General features: G+C 44.5%; 2 protein-coding genes across 7 annotated transcripts in view; both read right to left on the bottom strand.

Moving 5' to 3' along the window:
• Positions 1 to 6,766, bottom strand: part of LOC311028272 (zinc finger protein 385D-like) — a 71,736-nt gene extending 64,970 nt beyond the window's left edge. The window contains exon 1 of the mRNA XM_084032714.1: positions 6,763 to 6,766. The gene's annotated coding sequence lies outside the window, so the exon portion shown is untranslated. The remainder of the gene's footprint in view (positions 1 to 6,762) is intronic.
• The window catches only part of kcnq4 (potassium voltage-gated channel subfamily Q member 4), a 40,199-nt gene continuing 23,862 nt past the window's right edge, over positions 149 to 16,485 (bottom strand). The window contains exons 2-15 of one of the 6 annotated variants that reach the window (XM_084032708.1): positions 15,502 to 15,592; positions 14,547 to 14,673; positions 14,241 to 14,416; positions 13,555 to 13,680; positions 12,703 to 12,813; positions 12,501 to 12,596; positions 12,325 to 12,413; positions 11,445 to 11,570; positions 10,347 to 10,403; positions 8,406 to 8,635; positions 8,226 to 8,322; positions 4,104 to 4,235; positions 3,844 to 3,982; positions 149 to 3,390 (exon numbers count right to left, since the gene is read on the bottom strand). In XM_084032708.1, the coding sequence (XP_083888834.1) occupies positions 3,193 to 3,390; positions 3,844 to 3,982; positions 4,104 to 4,235; positions 8,226 to 8,322; positions 8,406 to 8,635; positions 10,347 to 10,403; positions 11,445 to 11,570; positions 12,325 to 12,413; positions 12,501 to 12,596; positions 12,703 to 12,813; positions 13,555 to 13,680; positions 14,241 to 14,416; positions 14,547 to 14,673; positions 15,502 to 15,592 (1,795 nt within the window). In that variant the 3' untranslated portion in view covers positions 149 to 3,192. The remainder of the gene's footprint in view (positions 3,391 to 3,843; positions 3,983 to 4,103; positions 4,236 to 8,225; positions 8,323 to 8,405; positions 8,636 to 10,346; positions 10,404 to 11,444; positions 11,571 to 12,324; positions 12,414 to 12,500; positions 12,597 to 12,702; positions 12,814 to 13,554; positions 13,681 to 14,240; positions 14,417 to 14,546; positions 14,674 to 15,501; positions 15,593 to 16,485) is intronic. The other 5 variants (XM_084032709.1, XM_084032712.1, XM_084032713.1 and 2 more) reach the window with 5 other exon arrangements.

The raw sequence follows: 16,485 nt of genomic DNA, 5'->3' as shown, positions 1-16,485 counted from the left end.
ATAACACAGGTGTAATTGACATAAATATAATTCATGTTATTAATTACACCTGTGTTTACCCTGCAATGACATGTCAGAGTGAAAAAAAGGTCTTGATTAATAAGAACAGTTTGGACAGAAAAAAAGAGACCAAAGTCAACGTACAGTTCAAAGAGCTTTATTGAAACAAATAAATTAATAAGTTAGTCAAGTGAGCTAATTCTACACTCAGCAGATACACATTTTTGCATCTCTGTAAAAGATCAAATAGAGGTGTGCATTTGATTAGAAAATACGATAAAGCGGCATAATTCATTGACCTTTAGCTACATCAATTGGAATCGGAAGACTTTTTTTTTGCGTTTTGCTTATTGCTTTGATCAGTTTAGTTTTAAACAACAGTTCCAACACCTAAGAGAGCCGTTAAAGGGCAACAAGCTGGAATGTCAAATGGCAGCAAGTCAGTGAATGATGGAGAGTCGGGGCGTCATGACGAAGTGTGGAAGAAGAGAACGTGCAGATTGAGTCATGCATAGCATTCAGTCAGTTAGACAATCAGTTTACTGTTTCTCATACTAAGGTTTTTCTAGACTAGCGCCCCCAGTGGCCTCAGAGGTAGTTGTGTGGAAGCCATACTTCTCTATGTGACATGCTCGTGACGTGACATGCCTGCAGAATCTCCGGTGACGATACAAATGTCCATGCCTCCGAATCTAACTGGTGTTTAAATACAGTAAGGGTGTGGAGGCGAGGAGGCCCCCCGGCAGAGTTACGATGATGTGCTAAATGTACAGTAAAGTTCTCCGAAAATATCAAAGGTTATAGCAGTCAGAAAAGACTAATACCCTAAAAATTACATATTCAACAACGTCAGTGCTTCTTTTGTTAGATCAATGTTTTGGAAGGAAATGGGTATCCTAATGTGACACCCAAGGCAGCATTAATATTTAAGTTTGAGCCAGAAAGCTGCACCATATCGGTTCCAGAACGAGGACATAGAAGGCACATTTCCTTTCACGTCTTTTTTTTCTTCTGATCCTGGGGCCACCACTAACAACAACATGCAATACAGCGCTCTCACATTTTTCCCTGGAACTCAACGTTCCAGGTGACACTGAAGTGTCTCTAACATATCTCTGCTATAGTTTAGGCCAAAGAATGAAGCTTCTCTATGAAACGAATGTGGCAATACAGTAGTATGATGCCCATAACAAGCTCCTCATGTCATCAGATCACGAATAGACCTAAATAGACTGACCTGGGATGTACATTCACTGCTTAAATGGGGAAATGGAGCACCTGAGTCAACTGGTTTGACCGGGAACAAATAAATGAATCACTTGCAGGGACGGGAGAACTGTTTCCACTGGCCAAATACAGTACGTGAATGTTTTCTAAGTCCAAGCTGGCAGCAATTATTTGACGAGTCTAATAGTAATACACATGGGAGCTCCGCTAGTGGCGAGTGTGAACCCGGTTCAGTCTGCTGTGTTTAGTTACAGTCGTGTCATCCACGATTCGACTTTACATAAAAATTTATTTAAATGTAATATCTAGCTGAATTAACAACCAAATCATTATAAAAACAGAAGATTTTGCCATTATTTGTTCCGCAAAATCCAAAGCATTAAAAAGAACGACAGGAAGGAAATCAACACGCGAAGATAAAAAAGGGTGATGTATTTATCAAGTGCCAAAGTAATTAAGAAATGGAATTGCTTTCATTGTGTGTGTGTGTGTGTGTGTGTGTGTGTGTGTGTATACGCGCATTAGTGCACTCCAGTTTTGTCCACAAGCACAGAGTGTTAACTGTACATCAAATACCACCGAGAAAGAACCCGGAAAAAGACCAACGAGAGCAACGTGGACAGGCAACGACCGTCAGCAACACCCGTGGGTTGCCAAACCTGCAAACCCTGCCCCTTTTGTAGCTGGAACCATTTCCTAAGACACATGCATTCATGAGGATAACGGCTCGGAACTCATGCGTTTGGGTCTGGATGCCTTGGAGGTTGATCATTGTTTAAAACTGGCCAAAATGTTCCCACGTCACGTCCAGGTTTGCTGCGAGATCCCGTGAGAACTCGTGGGAACTCGTGAGAACGACCGTCCTGTAAGAAAGGTAGACCAGCTGAGGGCTGGATGGGAGTGATGAGGAGCAGTGCAGAGAAAATGTGACGTGACATGAATGACTTAATTTCTGACTGAGGATCAATGAGGTTTCATCTACAGTAACATGCATGCATGGGGGGGAGGAGGGGGGGCTGTAAGACAGAGAGGATTAAAGGTGAAATATATTGCAAAGATTTTGGACCTGTGAAAGGCTCTATTAAATCCTAAATAAATAGGGGCATTCCTCGCTTTAATGTCAGCCAGACAGGGAAGAATGGTTTAGTTTAGTTGTTTTTTTTTTGCAAATGGGCTTATTGGAGAAAGAACTCCTGAGAGACGGAATGGAGATGAAAACAACAAAGTATCGTACGCATCAGTCACTCCAATGCATTCTTCCAGCTCAAGTCGAGGCTCCTTTAAAAGTCCCTTGTTCTGATGCAAACATGTACCGTGGAGGTTTTTGTGCTTGGTCTGCCGGTCCAGGTCCGAGGAAGCCGGCTTTTTCGGTATCGACGGCTCCTTTGGTGATTAATCAATTTGTCTGATGGTGTGAAATTTGCAGGTGGGATCCGATACATTCTGAGCAGATGACACGGCACTGTTTATGTCGAGTGAGTCAGCAAACTCTCCGTCAATCGAATCAAGCAGCCCAGAATGATGATGATGAGGGGGAGGGGGCAAAGTTCTAGTTCTCCAAAGTTTAAAAAAAATTAAAAGCTTAATGTCTGATCATCTACAGTTTTAAAGGAGGCATAGATATATATCATGAGCTGAGTGGGTGGAAGTGGTTCAGTAGTCTAGTCCCCTCATCTCCGTCCTGGCTTGGGAGGCCTGTGGTGAGCAGCTTTGGCTGAGGCTCCCTGTCAGGTGGCGCCACTTAGTGGCCCCTGTCTGTATCTGCTCTGGAAACATTCACTTCAGGGAAAAAAGATTTGAGGACGCAGATATGAGATGGAAGGGTAAAAATCCCCCCGGACAGATATGAAATGATTGATGGCATTAAGGTCGGGCTGCTCAAAGTGACTCAGCCGCAGGAAGACGTACTTGTAAAGGGTTTTTGTGTCTGTGTTTCGAACAGCCCGGAGACTGCTCGGCTCACTGTCAGTCCAAGTTGCCGCTCTCAGAGATGTTGAGTGTGTTGGCGGAAGGGAAGAGGTCTCTTTGGTCCGTGGGGCTGTGGTAGTCCGATGTCAGGTCGGGGTCCAGGAGGGAGGACAGGGTGAAGTGGGATGAGCCTTTCTTTAGGCACTGGGAGTAGAAGTTAAGCAGGAGGTCCAACTTGTTCTCTATAGACTGAACCTAAACACACACAAACACACACACGTGTCAACCTTCTTCGGTTCTCTAGTTCAACGAGATGAAACATGTTTTCTATCCATACCCATAAATATTTCACGGACCCAAATGCTGATGTTGGATGACAATGAAGTCTCTCTTATCTGATGTTCTAAACACAACGTCATTTGTGAGCTTTTGAAAACATTTGTCATGAGTCTTAGCTGGTAAATCCTGTTGGTAACTGCAGAAAAGAAAGACCGATGAAAGAAAATCCACTGGGTTAGTTGAACCGGGACTAAATGCTAAATTACATAATTTCCTGCTCTGACTTCATTGCACGTCCTGTTCTTTTTATGGCAGCTTTTCTTTTTTTTCTTTTTTTTTTTAGATCTACTGGAGTGAATGAAAGCAATTCATTGAGATTTGATATAGAGAACACAGTTGCACAAATGCCATATACATTATAACTGTTACCTGTTTCTCCACCTTGACAACACGTCCCATCATGCTTAGCTCATCCAGAGGATCCAGTTCTGGTGGTGTTTTCTCTCCCTTTTCAGGACGCGTTTTCTTATCGGACTGAACGGCTCCTCGCCCGATTATCTGGTCCACCCTTTCACACAAAACAAGAGATAACCATAAGTATGATGCAGGCTTAGTTTGTTTTTTGTTAAACTATTTTTTATGATTTGGCATTTTTTCCAATGTGGTTTTCATGTTTTCGTGCAACATACCGCGTCTGCAGGCTCTTGATGCGGCCCAGCATATCCAGGTGTCCAGCGGAGTACTGCTCTATCACGTCCTTCACATCGTACGGACGCAGCGTCTCCTTAAACTTCCTCTTGGCCACAAGGAACTTTAAGATCCTGCACAAACACACTCGCTGTTATCGCGCCGCCGAACACCTTTTAAATCACACTTCGACACCCACGCATGGACGTACGGTAAACCTTTGGAAAAAATGCAAGGGCAGGACGGTTATCAAACGATGCAGGAGACTAACGAGATTAATTACAGTCAGAGTGACCTTATCGTTCACAAACAGCCCCATAAAGAGAGCGGAGTCGCCCCCCCTACTTAACCGTGTGGATATATATTGTGATGATGACAACGTCTCCCAGAGACAGTTGCTTATTAGTATTTGCTGTTTCAGCAATTAGCACAAATCCTCACACACACACACACACACACACACACACACACACACACACACACACACACACACACACACACACACACACACACACACACACACACACACACACACACACACACACACACACACACACACACACACACACACCCCTCTATTTGAGCTTTCCCCTGCTGTTTTGTCAGTATGACAACCATGTTGGTGCCTGGTGGACCACAGCTGCTCCACTCCCAGTGCACACGTCACCACCCACATCCCAATGTGAGGGGAATGTCGACCCAGCACTGCTGCAGCCGGCAATCACATATCTGACAACATCCTCAGCCAGTTGGTCTGGAGGGAGTGGAGGATGTGCAAGAGATTATGAGAAGGGAGCCAAGGGAAGTTTAAGCATGTGGTGTGTGTGTGTGTGTGTGTGTGTGTGTGTGTGTGTGTGTGTGTGTGTGTGTGCGGCTGGCATTCTGTGTCAAATCCCTTATCACTTACACGATAGTCTGCTCAGGGATGCTTGCTCCGCAGAAGGACCGGAAACACCGAATGGAAGCAAGAGAAAACACACGCGCTGAAGCTGTCACGCCACCCCGCGATGGGAAAGTAAAACTTAGGGGTGAAAGGGGCAGAAGGTTAAAGGAGGACGAGGAAATCCTATCTCGCGCAACCAGATGACTAAGTCCACTATAATACTCCCACCTGCCTTCACGGAAAGGAAGAAAAGAAATCACATGAAAAGAGTCCGGGAAGCAGAAGATCAGAAACACTCAGCTGTTCTGAGGAAAACGTCACAAATACACACATCTGTGTACATAATGGCAACACCTACACACACACACACACACACACACACACTGAAATCTAAACTTGCGAGGGGTCAGTTTCTGAAATCACCACCGTGACCTTTGTTCGAGGTGTGCAGCGCTTGCATTTAACAGCAGCCGCATGCAGCGCATGGTTTTGTGTCGCGACCGGCGCCGCAACAAAGGAGGAAGAGTGAGGGAAGGAGAAGAGGAGGAGTGTTGGTCTCCGCGCCCTTCCCCTCACGCAGCACTCCGTTTTCTTGATGACTCCTGCATTCGGGGTATTATTGCAGGCAGTCTTTTCTTATTTTGCAGGTAGATGCAGATTTTTTTTTTTGCCAGGGTGGGTCTCAGGTGTGGGTGAAGGAAATGCTCCGGGGGAGGGGAGGGAGGGACTTTTCATTTGCACCCTCTTGGAAACGCTGACTCTTTCTTTTCCCCCCGGTCGGTGAAATGGCTTTCATAATACAGAGTCAGGTTTGTGCGTGGCCCCTCTCTTGCCCCAGAAAACGTCCACCTGTGGTGCAACAGTCACTGGCAGTGGTGACCCTACAGCTGGCACGACTCACTGAAACACATTACACCTCCTTAATATAAGGAAGTTGAGACGTAAAAACACAGCAATGATTGGAGGGAGGGGGTTCATCTGTGCCCCCCAATATGCTTACATAGCTCTTGCAAATTATTTTTGCAATTCAGCAAAGGTGGATCCTCGATCGTCTCCAATGGGATGGTTTAATCTATGACTTAACAATGACTGTTATGCTGACACCAATGCTAGGTGGGGCGAGTAGGATGAGCCACTGCAGGGGCAAGTCTGATTCTTCGCCAGATACAACTACCTCAAATATTACTGCACACAAGATACGGTATGAGTTTTCTTACAGAGAAATATATGAATTTAAAGATATATTATGGATACGCTTCAAAAACTGACGACGTTGACTAAAGATCAAATGATTCAAAATTGGAAGCAAACTAATTATTTAATAAAAGTAGGAGCTTCATCCAAAACTGCAAACCTGCAGGAATTGTGTGTTTTGTGCAGTATTGGATTTGTGCATGAGGAGAGAGCACAGAAAGATATCAGGCCTTGTTTTCCCATCCTCCTCCTCCTCCTCCTCTTCCCTTCCTCCTGCTCCCTTTGCCTTTCTCTCCGTACACAAACAGAACACTGTACGCATTTATCCGGGCACTGATAAACCACATGTGTCTCTCTGAAGTGAAGTCTCAGCACTAAGGCCTGCTGCGAAATTCTGTGTTACATAAACATCAATCACGAAATCGGCCAACACTGCCGTGAGTGTGTGTGTGTGTGTGTGTGTGTGTGTGTGTGTGTGTGTGTGTGTGTGTGTGTGTGTGTGTGTGTGTGTGTGTGTGTGTGTGTGTGTGTATATAACACAGAGAAGCACCTGCTGCTTACACACCTGCGCTACCTATAGGAACTCCCTCTCTACTTTTGTTTGCAGCACAAAGCAGCTGAAGTCGGACACATCTGCTGAGTCAAGTGCAATCCGGAGGAGAGGTCATACAATATCAGTGGCATAATGATATCAAACAATTATACTGTGCTGGGAAAAACAGCAGTTTGAAGGGATGGTTCTGATTTTTTGAAGAGGGTTGTATGAGGTCATTATCCATAATCAGTGATAGCTTTAATTTGCCGCCAGACAACCGTTTCTGATGGGAAACTAAAGCCTATCTATGCAGTAAAACACACGTAGTAGTAGTGTGTTTTACCGTAGTAGTAGTACAAGCCTACTAGTAATATGGACACTAGAAATAAAACAGCTGAGTGCATCGCTGCCTCCAGCTGGCTCCTCTGCACCCAGAGACACAGTGGAGGGAACCATTCCTCACTTTTATTGTTTGGATGGCTAAAATTAACTGAACTACCAGCGAACACACTGCTCTATACATCCTCACAATTGTAGGTTATTTTTCCTGCCACCGTCAGTGAAAAACTCTGCAAGTGTGTTGGTGTATATATATGTAGCATTCATGATATTGTTGGTAACCCTTTGGGATATCTGCACATGGATTTTAAGCATACGAGTAATTACTCATTATTATAATCGCGGTGTAGATTTACTAACAGTACAATATCGTTCGGACTGTGTTCCTCCATCCCGGTGACCGGCCTGAATGAGCTTCGCTCCTGAGCGATAAGGTCACACGGGGGAACTAACCCGGGCTGCAGGAGGGCTCAGTTACTTCCCCTAAGTGGACGTTTCTACTCCGTCAGCTGAATCCGCACACGGCAGCGCCTAAATGGAGGAGCAGCGCCTTCACTAATTAATGCAGGCGGTGAAATACCACGAGGAAGCACCCGCGTCTAAGTACATGTGTCGGTTTCTCATTTGACCAAAGTGACCTTATTCTATCAATAAGCACCGCAGCTCCGACTTGTCAGGGAACCGTAATTAAGGAGCCTGGTCAGTAAACCTGGAGACACACTTCACAACTTTTACTGCCTAAAAATACCACAACAGTTGAACCTCTTAATGGTATAATACTCACTCATTTGGTAGAGCACATTTTGAGTGATGATATCTTAATGTAGTTATTATCCATATACACTGTTGCCCATAAAGTAGGAATATGTTATTTTCAGACACAATCCTCTGTTTATTCCTATTTAAATGCATTAGTAATCACTTTTGCCCAGGTGCAGTGATTACATTATTGTCAATTACCCAGGTGAAAATGCATTCATGCATAACTTTTGTTTTGCACAATAAAAGACAAGACATTTGCAAATTATTCCAACTTTATGGTCGACCCTATTATTCATGTAATTGATCCTTTTCCAGCCTCTTTATTAAGTAAATATGATTAGAACATGAACTCCTATGAATACACTATGAGTACACGTTTTTATTGTTACAATAATATACCACAGGACTCACCTGAGAGCCCGTATGAGCGTCTTTATTGCTGGGATTACGTCCTCCATGGCCACGTCACAATATGGTTTGTCTTCCACGCTGTCCTCCCCGACCCCCTCTACTGAGCCAGGACACAGAGAGAGATCATACATTATAGATGCTTGTGAGTGTGAAGTGTTTGGACATGTGTGTGTTGCCTACCATCAACAGGCGGACGCGGTTTGAGGCGGAGGGATGTGCGGAATCGCGTGCGGTCGTTAAAGCTCCAGCTCTTCTGGACCTTCCCCGGGCTGGTGGCCTCGGGGACGTTCTCCTGGCTGGGAGAGCGGCGGACGCCGGAGCCCGGGGGCAGCGGCGAGGCTTTACTCCTAATGGTTTGGGACGATCGGGAATTGTTCATCCGGATCCGATCCCGGAAGCCCATTTTACTGCTGACGGTAAAGATGAAGTAGTCAAATGTCTGTAGGCACGGCAGCCTTGTTGGATGATAATAATAGGCTTTTTCTCAATGATCACAATGTCCATGCCTTTGACCTTTAATGGGAAACTAAGCTGTGTTAGTGTAGGGGAGCAGCAGAACGGCGGCCTGAGCTAGTTAGAAAAGAGTTAGTTAGTAAAAGACAAGTGAGACAACAAAATGTGGCCTCACATCAGAGACACTCGTCGACAAACAGACAAAACAGGGACACAAATCGACAGTTTGTCTCAGCGAAGGACAGGTGAGCTCACTTTGACCACTCAGTAGTGCTAAAAAACGGATTCTGCCCTGCGGATTTAATGTGCCTATCATTGCACCTGATTCAGCAAAATCAGACTGAAACCTGATTCAAGGCGTGCAGTATAGTGCTGGGCCGGCGGAAAAATGTTCCACCTAGCATCAGAATAAAGACACGCTTCCTTAATCCCTTCCACAGAGTGAATAAGCATGAAACTAAATCGGCTTCAAAGTGCAGCCGCACAGAAGGTGTCTCTCATTAAGTACACCACGCAAAACAACCCAGGGCAGGCCAGCGTGTGAGGAAATCTATTTACAGGAGGAAAGACATTTGGCGCCCATTCTCTCCGACAGATTGACCGTTATAGCATGCTCTTTGAGCCCGCTCCTTCTCTGGAGCCACTTACATGTTACACACTGTCACGGATCCATAAGGCAATGCAAACATCATGCACCACGGAGCAATTCCAGCCAAGCCGCTCACTGTTTTACGATGATATACTCTTTGTTGTTGCGTGTGGCCATTTAAATTAAAATTTAAATAGCTGGAGGAGGGGGGGGGGGTTAGTGGGAACAGCATTTCACATGAGCTAGCTGAAATGCTTCAGTTAGTTACTGGTTAGACTGGAGGCGGAGATAGTGTGAGAGAGCTTTGCATGCTGTTGGGCGAGCGAGCAAATTATTTGGATGCATTCAGGGCCATGAATTTTCGCTGAATCTTTCCAAAACGCTGGAAGGATATCGCATGCAAACGGAAAACATTCCGGCACTTAAAATCCTTTTAAAAAATACAGCACACAAACATACTGATTTTGTTGAAAGGTTACATGGCTAGAATCTGAAATAGGAAAGCATGCTAAATCATTTAAGCCTTCTCTCCAAGAAGACACTATAGACCGGCCAAACAACTGAATTGAAAACATAAAGGAAGTCAAGAGAAGGGCAATTCTTTTGACTTCAACATTTTTGAGCCATTTCTTTTTCCTCATTTCATCAAAAAGACGTTTGATGAAACATTTATAGCTAATGAGGAACGTGTGTTTTTGTCTCATTGTCATAAACCATTGAGGACTTCTGTTGTGTTTTCAACAGATGGTTTATCCAGACTTTTAAGCCAAACCAAGCAGAAACAGCCTTCGTTTCTCCAGCAGGAAAGTCCCAGCTGTAGAAACATCCTTTCAGGAAAAAGGATCAGAGCATTTCTTCATAGAAGAGGATTCACTCAAGCATTTGTGGACCGGAGTAAATCGCCTGTTTATGGTATTTCAAGTGGTTCAAAATAAACGTTTAGCAAGTAGCTACGCCAGTCCACAAGTTTTGGAGTGTTTTAGGGAAGGTGAGCAGGATGTGCGCGTTAAAAGGTGAAGTAGGAGTGTTATAGACTTTTTTTTAACGTGCCCCGTGCACAGGCTTGTTGCCATGGATACCTCTGCTTGCGGCCAGCGTGAATCCGGAAGAGACCCCGTTTTTTAGAAAGGAGTTGACTGAGGAGACACACAAGGCAGAGGGAGAGAGGGTGAGGGGAGGAGAGGAGTGGAATAAGGGAGGGATGGGAGGAGGGAAGGTGGTCGAGAAGTTGAGGGACAGAACCTGCGTACGTGGTTAACCCGCGTGGGTAAAAACTTAGTAAAAGGGAGAAAACCAAGGAGAAAGGGTGAGGTGGAGGGGTGAGGAGTGACATCTCAATATTCCAAATAGCCCTTTTCACTTCCTGTTACCTAAAACTAGAAAATGTTCTTCTGAGAGGCAGTTTTGGATTATGGAGACACGGTCAGTGAGAAGTGAGGAGGTGGGTTGGAACCGGTGGGTGAGGGGAGGATCATGCAAAGGTAGAGTTTCACCTGAGTATATTCATCTAGACAGCCCAGTAAACATCATGGTGTGATAGCGGCTCCTCAAATTCAAGACTTCTACCGGCAAAACTTGTATTATTCAGGTGCTTCTCTCCTCTAACGCATGCACAAGTACGATATATATACAGTTTACATAATCGGCCCTTTCCTACCTTTGTTTAAGGCTAACACTAACTTACTATGAATACCCTTTAACCCACAAGCACTGCTCATGACTTGAAGAACAAACCTGCATGGAACTTCTGCCTTCCTGAGAACAGATGAAGGATGGAGATGGAGGATGGATGCCATGGAAAAGATAGGATGGAAATAAAAGGGAAAGAAAGAGGAAGACAGGAAGAGGCAACCGGTGAGTGAACAGCAGGAGGCGTTGGAGATGGCAAGTATGAGCTAAGCAGACAAAGATGCAGAGAAGCAAGAGGGGAGGGGAGGGGGGACCTGCAACACAGTGGTCTCAGATCAGCATTAGTGAAACATTGTTAGATACACATCCATGCAGAAAGCTCCGGAAGCAGCCTGGATTTTCTTTCTACGCCTGTTGAATGTACTCTTCTGTAAGCACCTGCTGTTACTGTTTGTGTGTGTGTGTGTGTGTGTGTGTGTGTGTGTGAGACGTTCAATCACCCGTAGGGATGGACTGTGTGAGGCTGTGAGAGGTGGCGGGGTGCGTACCTGTCCCCTGACAGGTAGGGGGGGCTGTAGGGCCGCAGCCCAGACAGCAGGGTGTTGTAGGAGTTGTGGAGGACCTTCTTGGTGTTACGCTGTCGCTGGAGGTGACTGAACAGTAGCGTCAGTTCTCTGACACCCACACGTGCACAAATAAACACAAACAAAAAAAAAACATGACAAATGAACAAAAAAAAACCAACAAAATATGGAAAAACTCAAACAAAAAGGCCAAACCAATGGTCCAAATGCTCAAAAGAAGAGGGATACTTGAGAGATATAACATATATGGACATTTTTATTGTATAATAAAATGTTTCTATTTGGGTTTCTCATGTCCCCCTCTTTTTAAGCAAATAAAAAATTAGTCAAATTAATACATAAATGCAAAAATATAACATGGCATGGAACAATAATAATGAAAATGTAATTGCATCGTGGTGGGCCCAATTTAAAATCCAAAATAATGTTTAGAAACGAGAGGAAACAGCATTCCTTTGTACTTAAAGGGGACATATCATGAATTTTCAGGTTAATAATTGTATTTGGGGTTTCTACTACAACATATTATCCTGCTTTAATGTTAAAAACAATTAATATTTTTCCATAATATGTCCCCTTTAAACTCCAACTGCGCAAATTGAACAAAACGTGGTTCTTTAAGGACAAAAGGTAACATTTCTGATGTGTGTTGTGTGTTTTCATCATAATGCGAAAGTATGTGCAGGGACAAAACAACACTAGTTAATGTACACAACTCACTGTTCTGTGATACGACTCTCTGTCTGCATTTATTACGACACTTCAAACAAAGACTAACGACAACCGTGGATTTCTGACGGTTGAATCCACTCAAAGCTGAGCATGTAGACTGATGTAGACTCACCTGAACGAAGGCAACATGCTGTCATAAAAGTACCAAGTCGCTGTCAGATAGGAGTGTTTGGCGTCCGTCGAGTAGAGACGCCACGCAGCCTGAAGAAAGACACAAATGCGTGTGTGTGCTTCTTAATTCAACACCATTTGAAAAAACGTCCATGCGTGACTCTCTGTGGCCGTTACCTGTATCAGGTTGGCAGCAGGCATCCTCCTCTTCTCAAAGTGCTTCTGTCGGTGCTGCTCTTGAACCTTCAAGGCAAAGCCTGACCCCAGAATTCCCTGAGGGTCAGAGGTCAAAACAGAGTCAGTAGAGCATCATTGGTCGGACTGAGAGGAGCCACCAGACAGGGCTGTGAGTAAATATATAGATGTATAGGAGACTTACGGCAGGCAGGGCAAAGAAGGAGACCCCCAGAAGGGCGAAGCCGGCAGCTAGGAGCCGTCCTTGCCACGTACGAGGGGTCTTGTCACCATAGCCAATGGTTGTTAGAGTAATCTGGGGGGGTGAAAAAATATAGACACACACGATAGATTTGTGGGGATTCTAGATCCACCTGTGATGTCACTGTAAATTTGTGTTAGCTGTCTATAATCCTCCTCGACTGTGACTCATTCTCATATGAAGCTGAAGTTAAGGATCAGAAAACCATTGATTTCTCCCCACATTTCCCCGTCTGTATCTATGTTACCACTACGGAATAGAGGTGGAAAAATAAGCTTGAAAAAAGACAACAATCACAACTTCACCTACTCCCAAGGAGAAGAGGAAAAATCTGTCAGAGCGGTCAAAACTCCAGCAACACAACATAAACGTAGGTTTTGTGGTCTTCATTTAAATAGGGTTGGTGAGAAGCAGAAAACCTTATGGAATACAACCAATCATATACATCCACACACATATCAGCCAATGGTACAGCTAAGGTGGGTTGTGTGTACGGTCATGTGTCCCAGGCTCACAGAGAGGCAAGGGGAGTGTCCCACGGGAGACATGGGTGACACCATTTTGGTCCATGAACTGGAGGTGCAACTAAGGTGGTACTTAGCCTGAACCCAAAATGTACCTATTTGATATTTCAAAGTGAATTTGAATGAAGTGGTATTAATAGGAAGATGAGGAACAACAAGATATATAGGAGAGCCATTACTAAAGTACATCCTATTGTTTCTTATCTGTCACTCTTGTTAAAAAGACAATCTTTATGCCACAGACAACATTTGTGCATCGTGTAGTACTCACAGTCCCCCACCAGAGGGAGTCTGCATAGGTGTTGAAGTCTGAGTTGACGTCTTTCTCTGCCAGGTAGACGAGGAAGGAGGCAAAGATCAGGACCAGGAAACCGATGTACCAGGCAGTAATCAACTCCTGAGTGAGAGAGACGGAGGAGGAATCAATCACAGCTGTCAGCAGCAACAACCGCATCTTCACCATCCTAATCCCCGCTGTCATTACTGCCTCACTATCATCATTATTGGCCACGTTCCCGTCTTCATCATCACTCTCGGCGTTCACTTTTTGCGTCGGCTCCGCGGTTCTGCTCAGACAGCTGATGCATCAGTTCATCATCATCACTGCTGTCGGTCTAACCGAGTTCTGCAGCCAACCGGTGGGTGTCAGGTGTTTAGGTCAGCACAAAAACCCAACAACTAATTGCCTAAAATGAGCCGCTTTCGGGGAGTTTGGTGATTGAGGGCAGTGAGTGTAATCAAGTAACAGTTGGTCATCAGATAACTCGCCACATACTCAGCACATACAATCATTAGGTCGTTTTATCCCATTAGTAACCATCATGACCAGCCTCAATGCATTAGTAAACTCTATCTTTATACTAAACAAATGTAGTCCATTCATATAAACCAGAGGGATGTGTTTGTAGTACAGCATGTGTGAAACAAAGCCTGTATTCAGCAGCCTGTCATTCCCACCTTGCTGTGAGCGTAAACCACTGAGCCCAGTAGTTTCCAGGTGCCTCCCCGCCGGTCCATACGAACCATACGCAGGATCTGCAGGAAGCGCATGCTGCGCAGGGCTGACGTGGCGAAGATGTTGCCCTGCGTCCCGGCTGCTATCACCGCCAATGACGCCACAAATACGATGAAGTCTGTGAAGGTCACAAAAGGAAACGGAGGGAAGAGCAGAGGACAGTGATAAGATATCACAACTTTGAACATGCACACGCACACAAACACACAAACACGCATGTGACGTGTGTAGTTCACAAACACACTAACCTATGACACAGAAGGGCTTCCTGGCAAATCTCAGCCGTCCCTGCCATCCGCGGTATCTGCAGCAGCAGCCCGCCGCCCAGATCCTGATGAAGTACTCCAACCCAAACACCACGATCATCACAAACTCCTACAAAACACACGCACACACGTCAGCTAATTATGTGTATAAATCTGTCATACATCCACGTGATGAATTGTATATAAATTGTCATATTTATGAAGCAAACATTGTGAATATGGCTGCATTCAAAGTTAAGGATTACAGTATGTCTTCAAGGTTGGTCAATTCTCGTCTCCTTACTGAAGTACAACATATGTATCTCAGTTTGTGGGAAACACCTCATGTGTATAGTCTTCATTTAAATATCCTACGCTCTATTTATTAAAGCTTTTGATAGTTGTTATCCTAACACTGCCGGCCTATTAACACGCTCCTCTGTCTGTATTCTCTTCGTCTCTTTTGTCTTTCTTACTTTGTGGACGGACAGTTTAGGGTGCACTGAACCGTTGTGTCATTAGAGCTAATGTTCATAATGTTCATGTAAGTAAAGTCTGCTAATGGCTGATTGCCTGCTAATGGCTGGGTGATTGATCGAAAGAGTGAACAGACGGAATGTGAAAGACAAGAGTCCGACCATTAAATAGCATGTAATGATGAGCAAGGTGGTCAGTGTGGGGGGGGGGGGGGGGGGGACCAGGTTAAGAAGAGGGAAACGAGTGTCCATTACCTTTCACTAAAGCAACTGGAGCACAGAGGAAGAGGAGCGATTATGGGATAGCTATTAGGGATTAGTGTGCGTCTGTGATTTCCTGCGCAGTCAACAACACCTGGATCCTCCCACCTGTTTACATGGCTGCCTCCGCTGGCAAACAAAAGCAGCGCGTATGCAAACACACGGGTAAGTGAGGAAGGTCAGCTGATGGGAACGGATGCCGACGAGGAGAGAGGTCTTACCAGGATGAAGAGGCCCTGGTTGGCGAACTTCTGGTGCTCGGGGATGGTGGAGAACACGGACAACACCAAGCAGCTGAACACCAGTAGAAAACTGAAACACAGGTCAGTGAACATGTTTCAAAATACACACATCAGATATAAGAACAGTCTGGGTTTCTTTAATCCCTTCAGAGAAAAAACAACAAATGGACAAAAAAAACACATTAAAATATGCTTTAAGTTAAGTTGTTTTGTGTGAATAGTAGTTGTGGCTGAGCATTTACTGTATTTATATTGCCTTACGCAGCATATCTGTTTAAGTGAACAGTAGAAATGTGGACCGAGGCTCTACTGGGACAAAACTGACTCCCACACAAGTTATGGCCACTTCAGTTTGAGAACTACTCCAGAATAAAACACAACATAAATTCTGGTAAATGCGTCTTATGTTCGAGGTGCTCTCGTGTTCGTATAAACACTTCAAAACGACTTTGTTTCTGTTTTACCGACATCTCTAGTTGATTTAATTCTCATGCACAGCTTCTACATCCATGACGTAAACTCCTCTTTTAGAAGAAAAACTAAAGAATCGAGAATTCTGTTAAGAAACTCCCTGGAATAATGTAAGGATAGGATGATGTTAAGATTAACTTCACAGTAAAACGTTAAGTTTAATGTTTAAAATAGTGTACTGCTGAAAAGATGAATGTTGGCACTTATGTGCAACGGCCACACTCTGTCCCACTTAAACAGTGGAAAAAGTTATTGTTAGATGTTTCAGAGTAACTGTACCAGACAGCCGAGAGCTGGAATATCATTTCAGATCGTTAGGATACATAACGCCCTTATTGCATCTTCATTCATATTATTTGTGTTCTTTTTTCAGTGTTTCATGGTGTTTATCACATTCAAAAAATAATGCATTTTGGAAAAAAATGCCCAAAACTGTATGTGCTTCCTGTGGTTGATGAAGCTTCTGTAGTTCCTGTATTTACAGTTCGGGGC

Source organism: Eutrigla gurnardus (assembly GCF_963514095.1).
Source record: "Eutrigla gurnardus genome assembly, chromosome: 17".
Classification (NCBI taxonomy): Eukaryota; Metazoa; Chordata; class Actinopteri; order Perciformes; family Triglidae; genus Eutrigla; species Eutrigla gurnardus.
The sequence above is the reverse complement of the archived record's forward strand: the minus strand, read 5'-3'. Positions and strand labels throughout refer to the sequence as shown.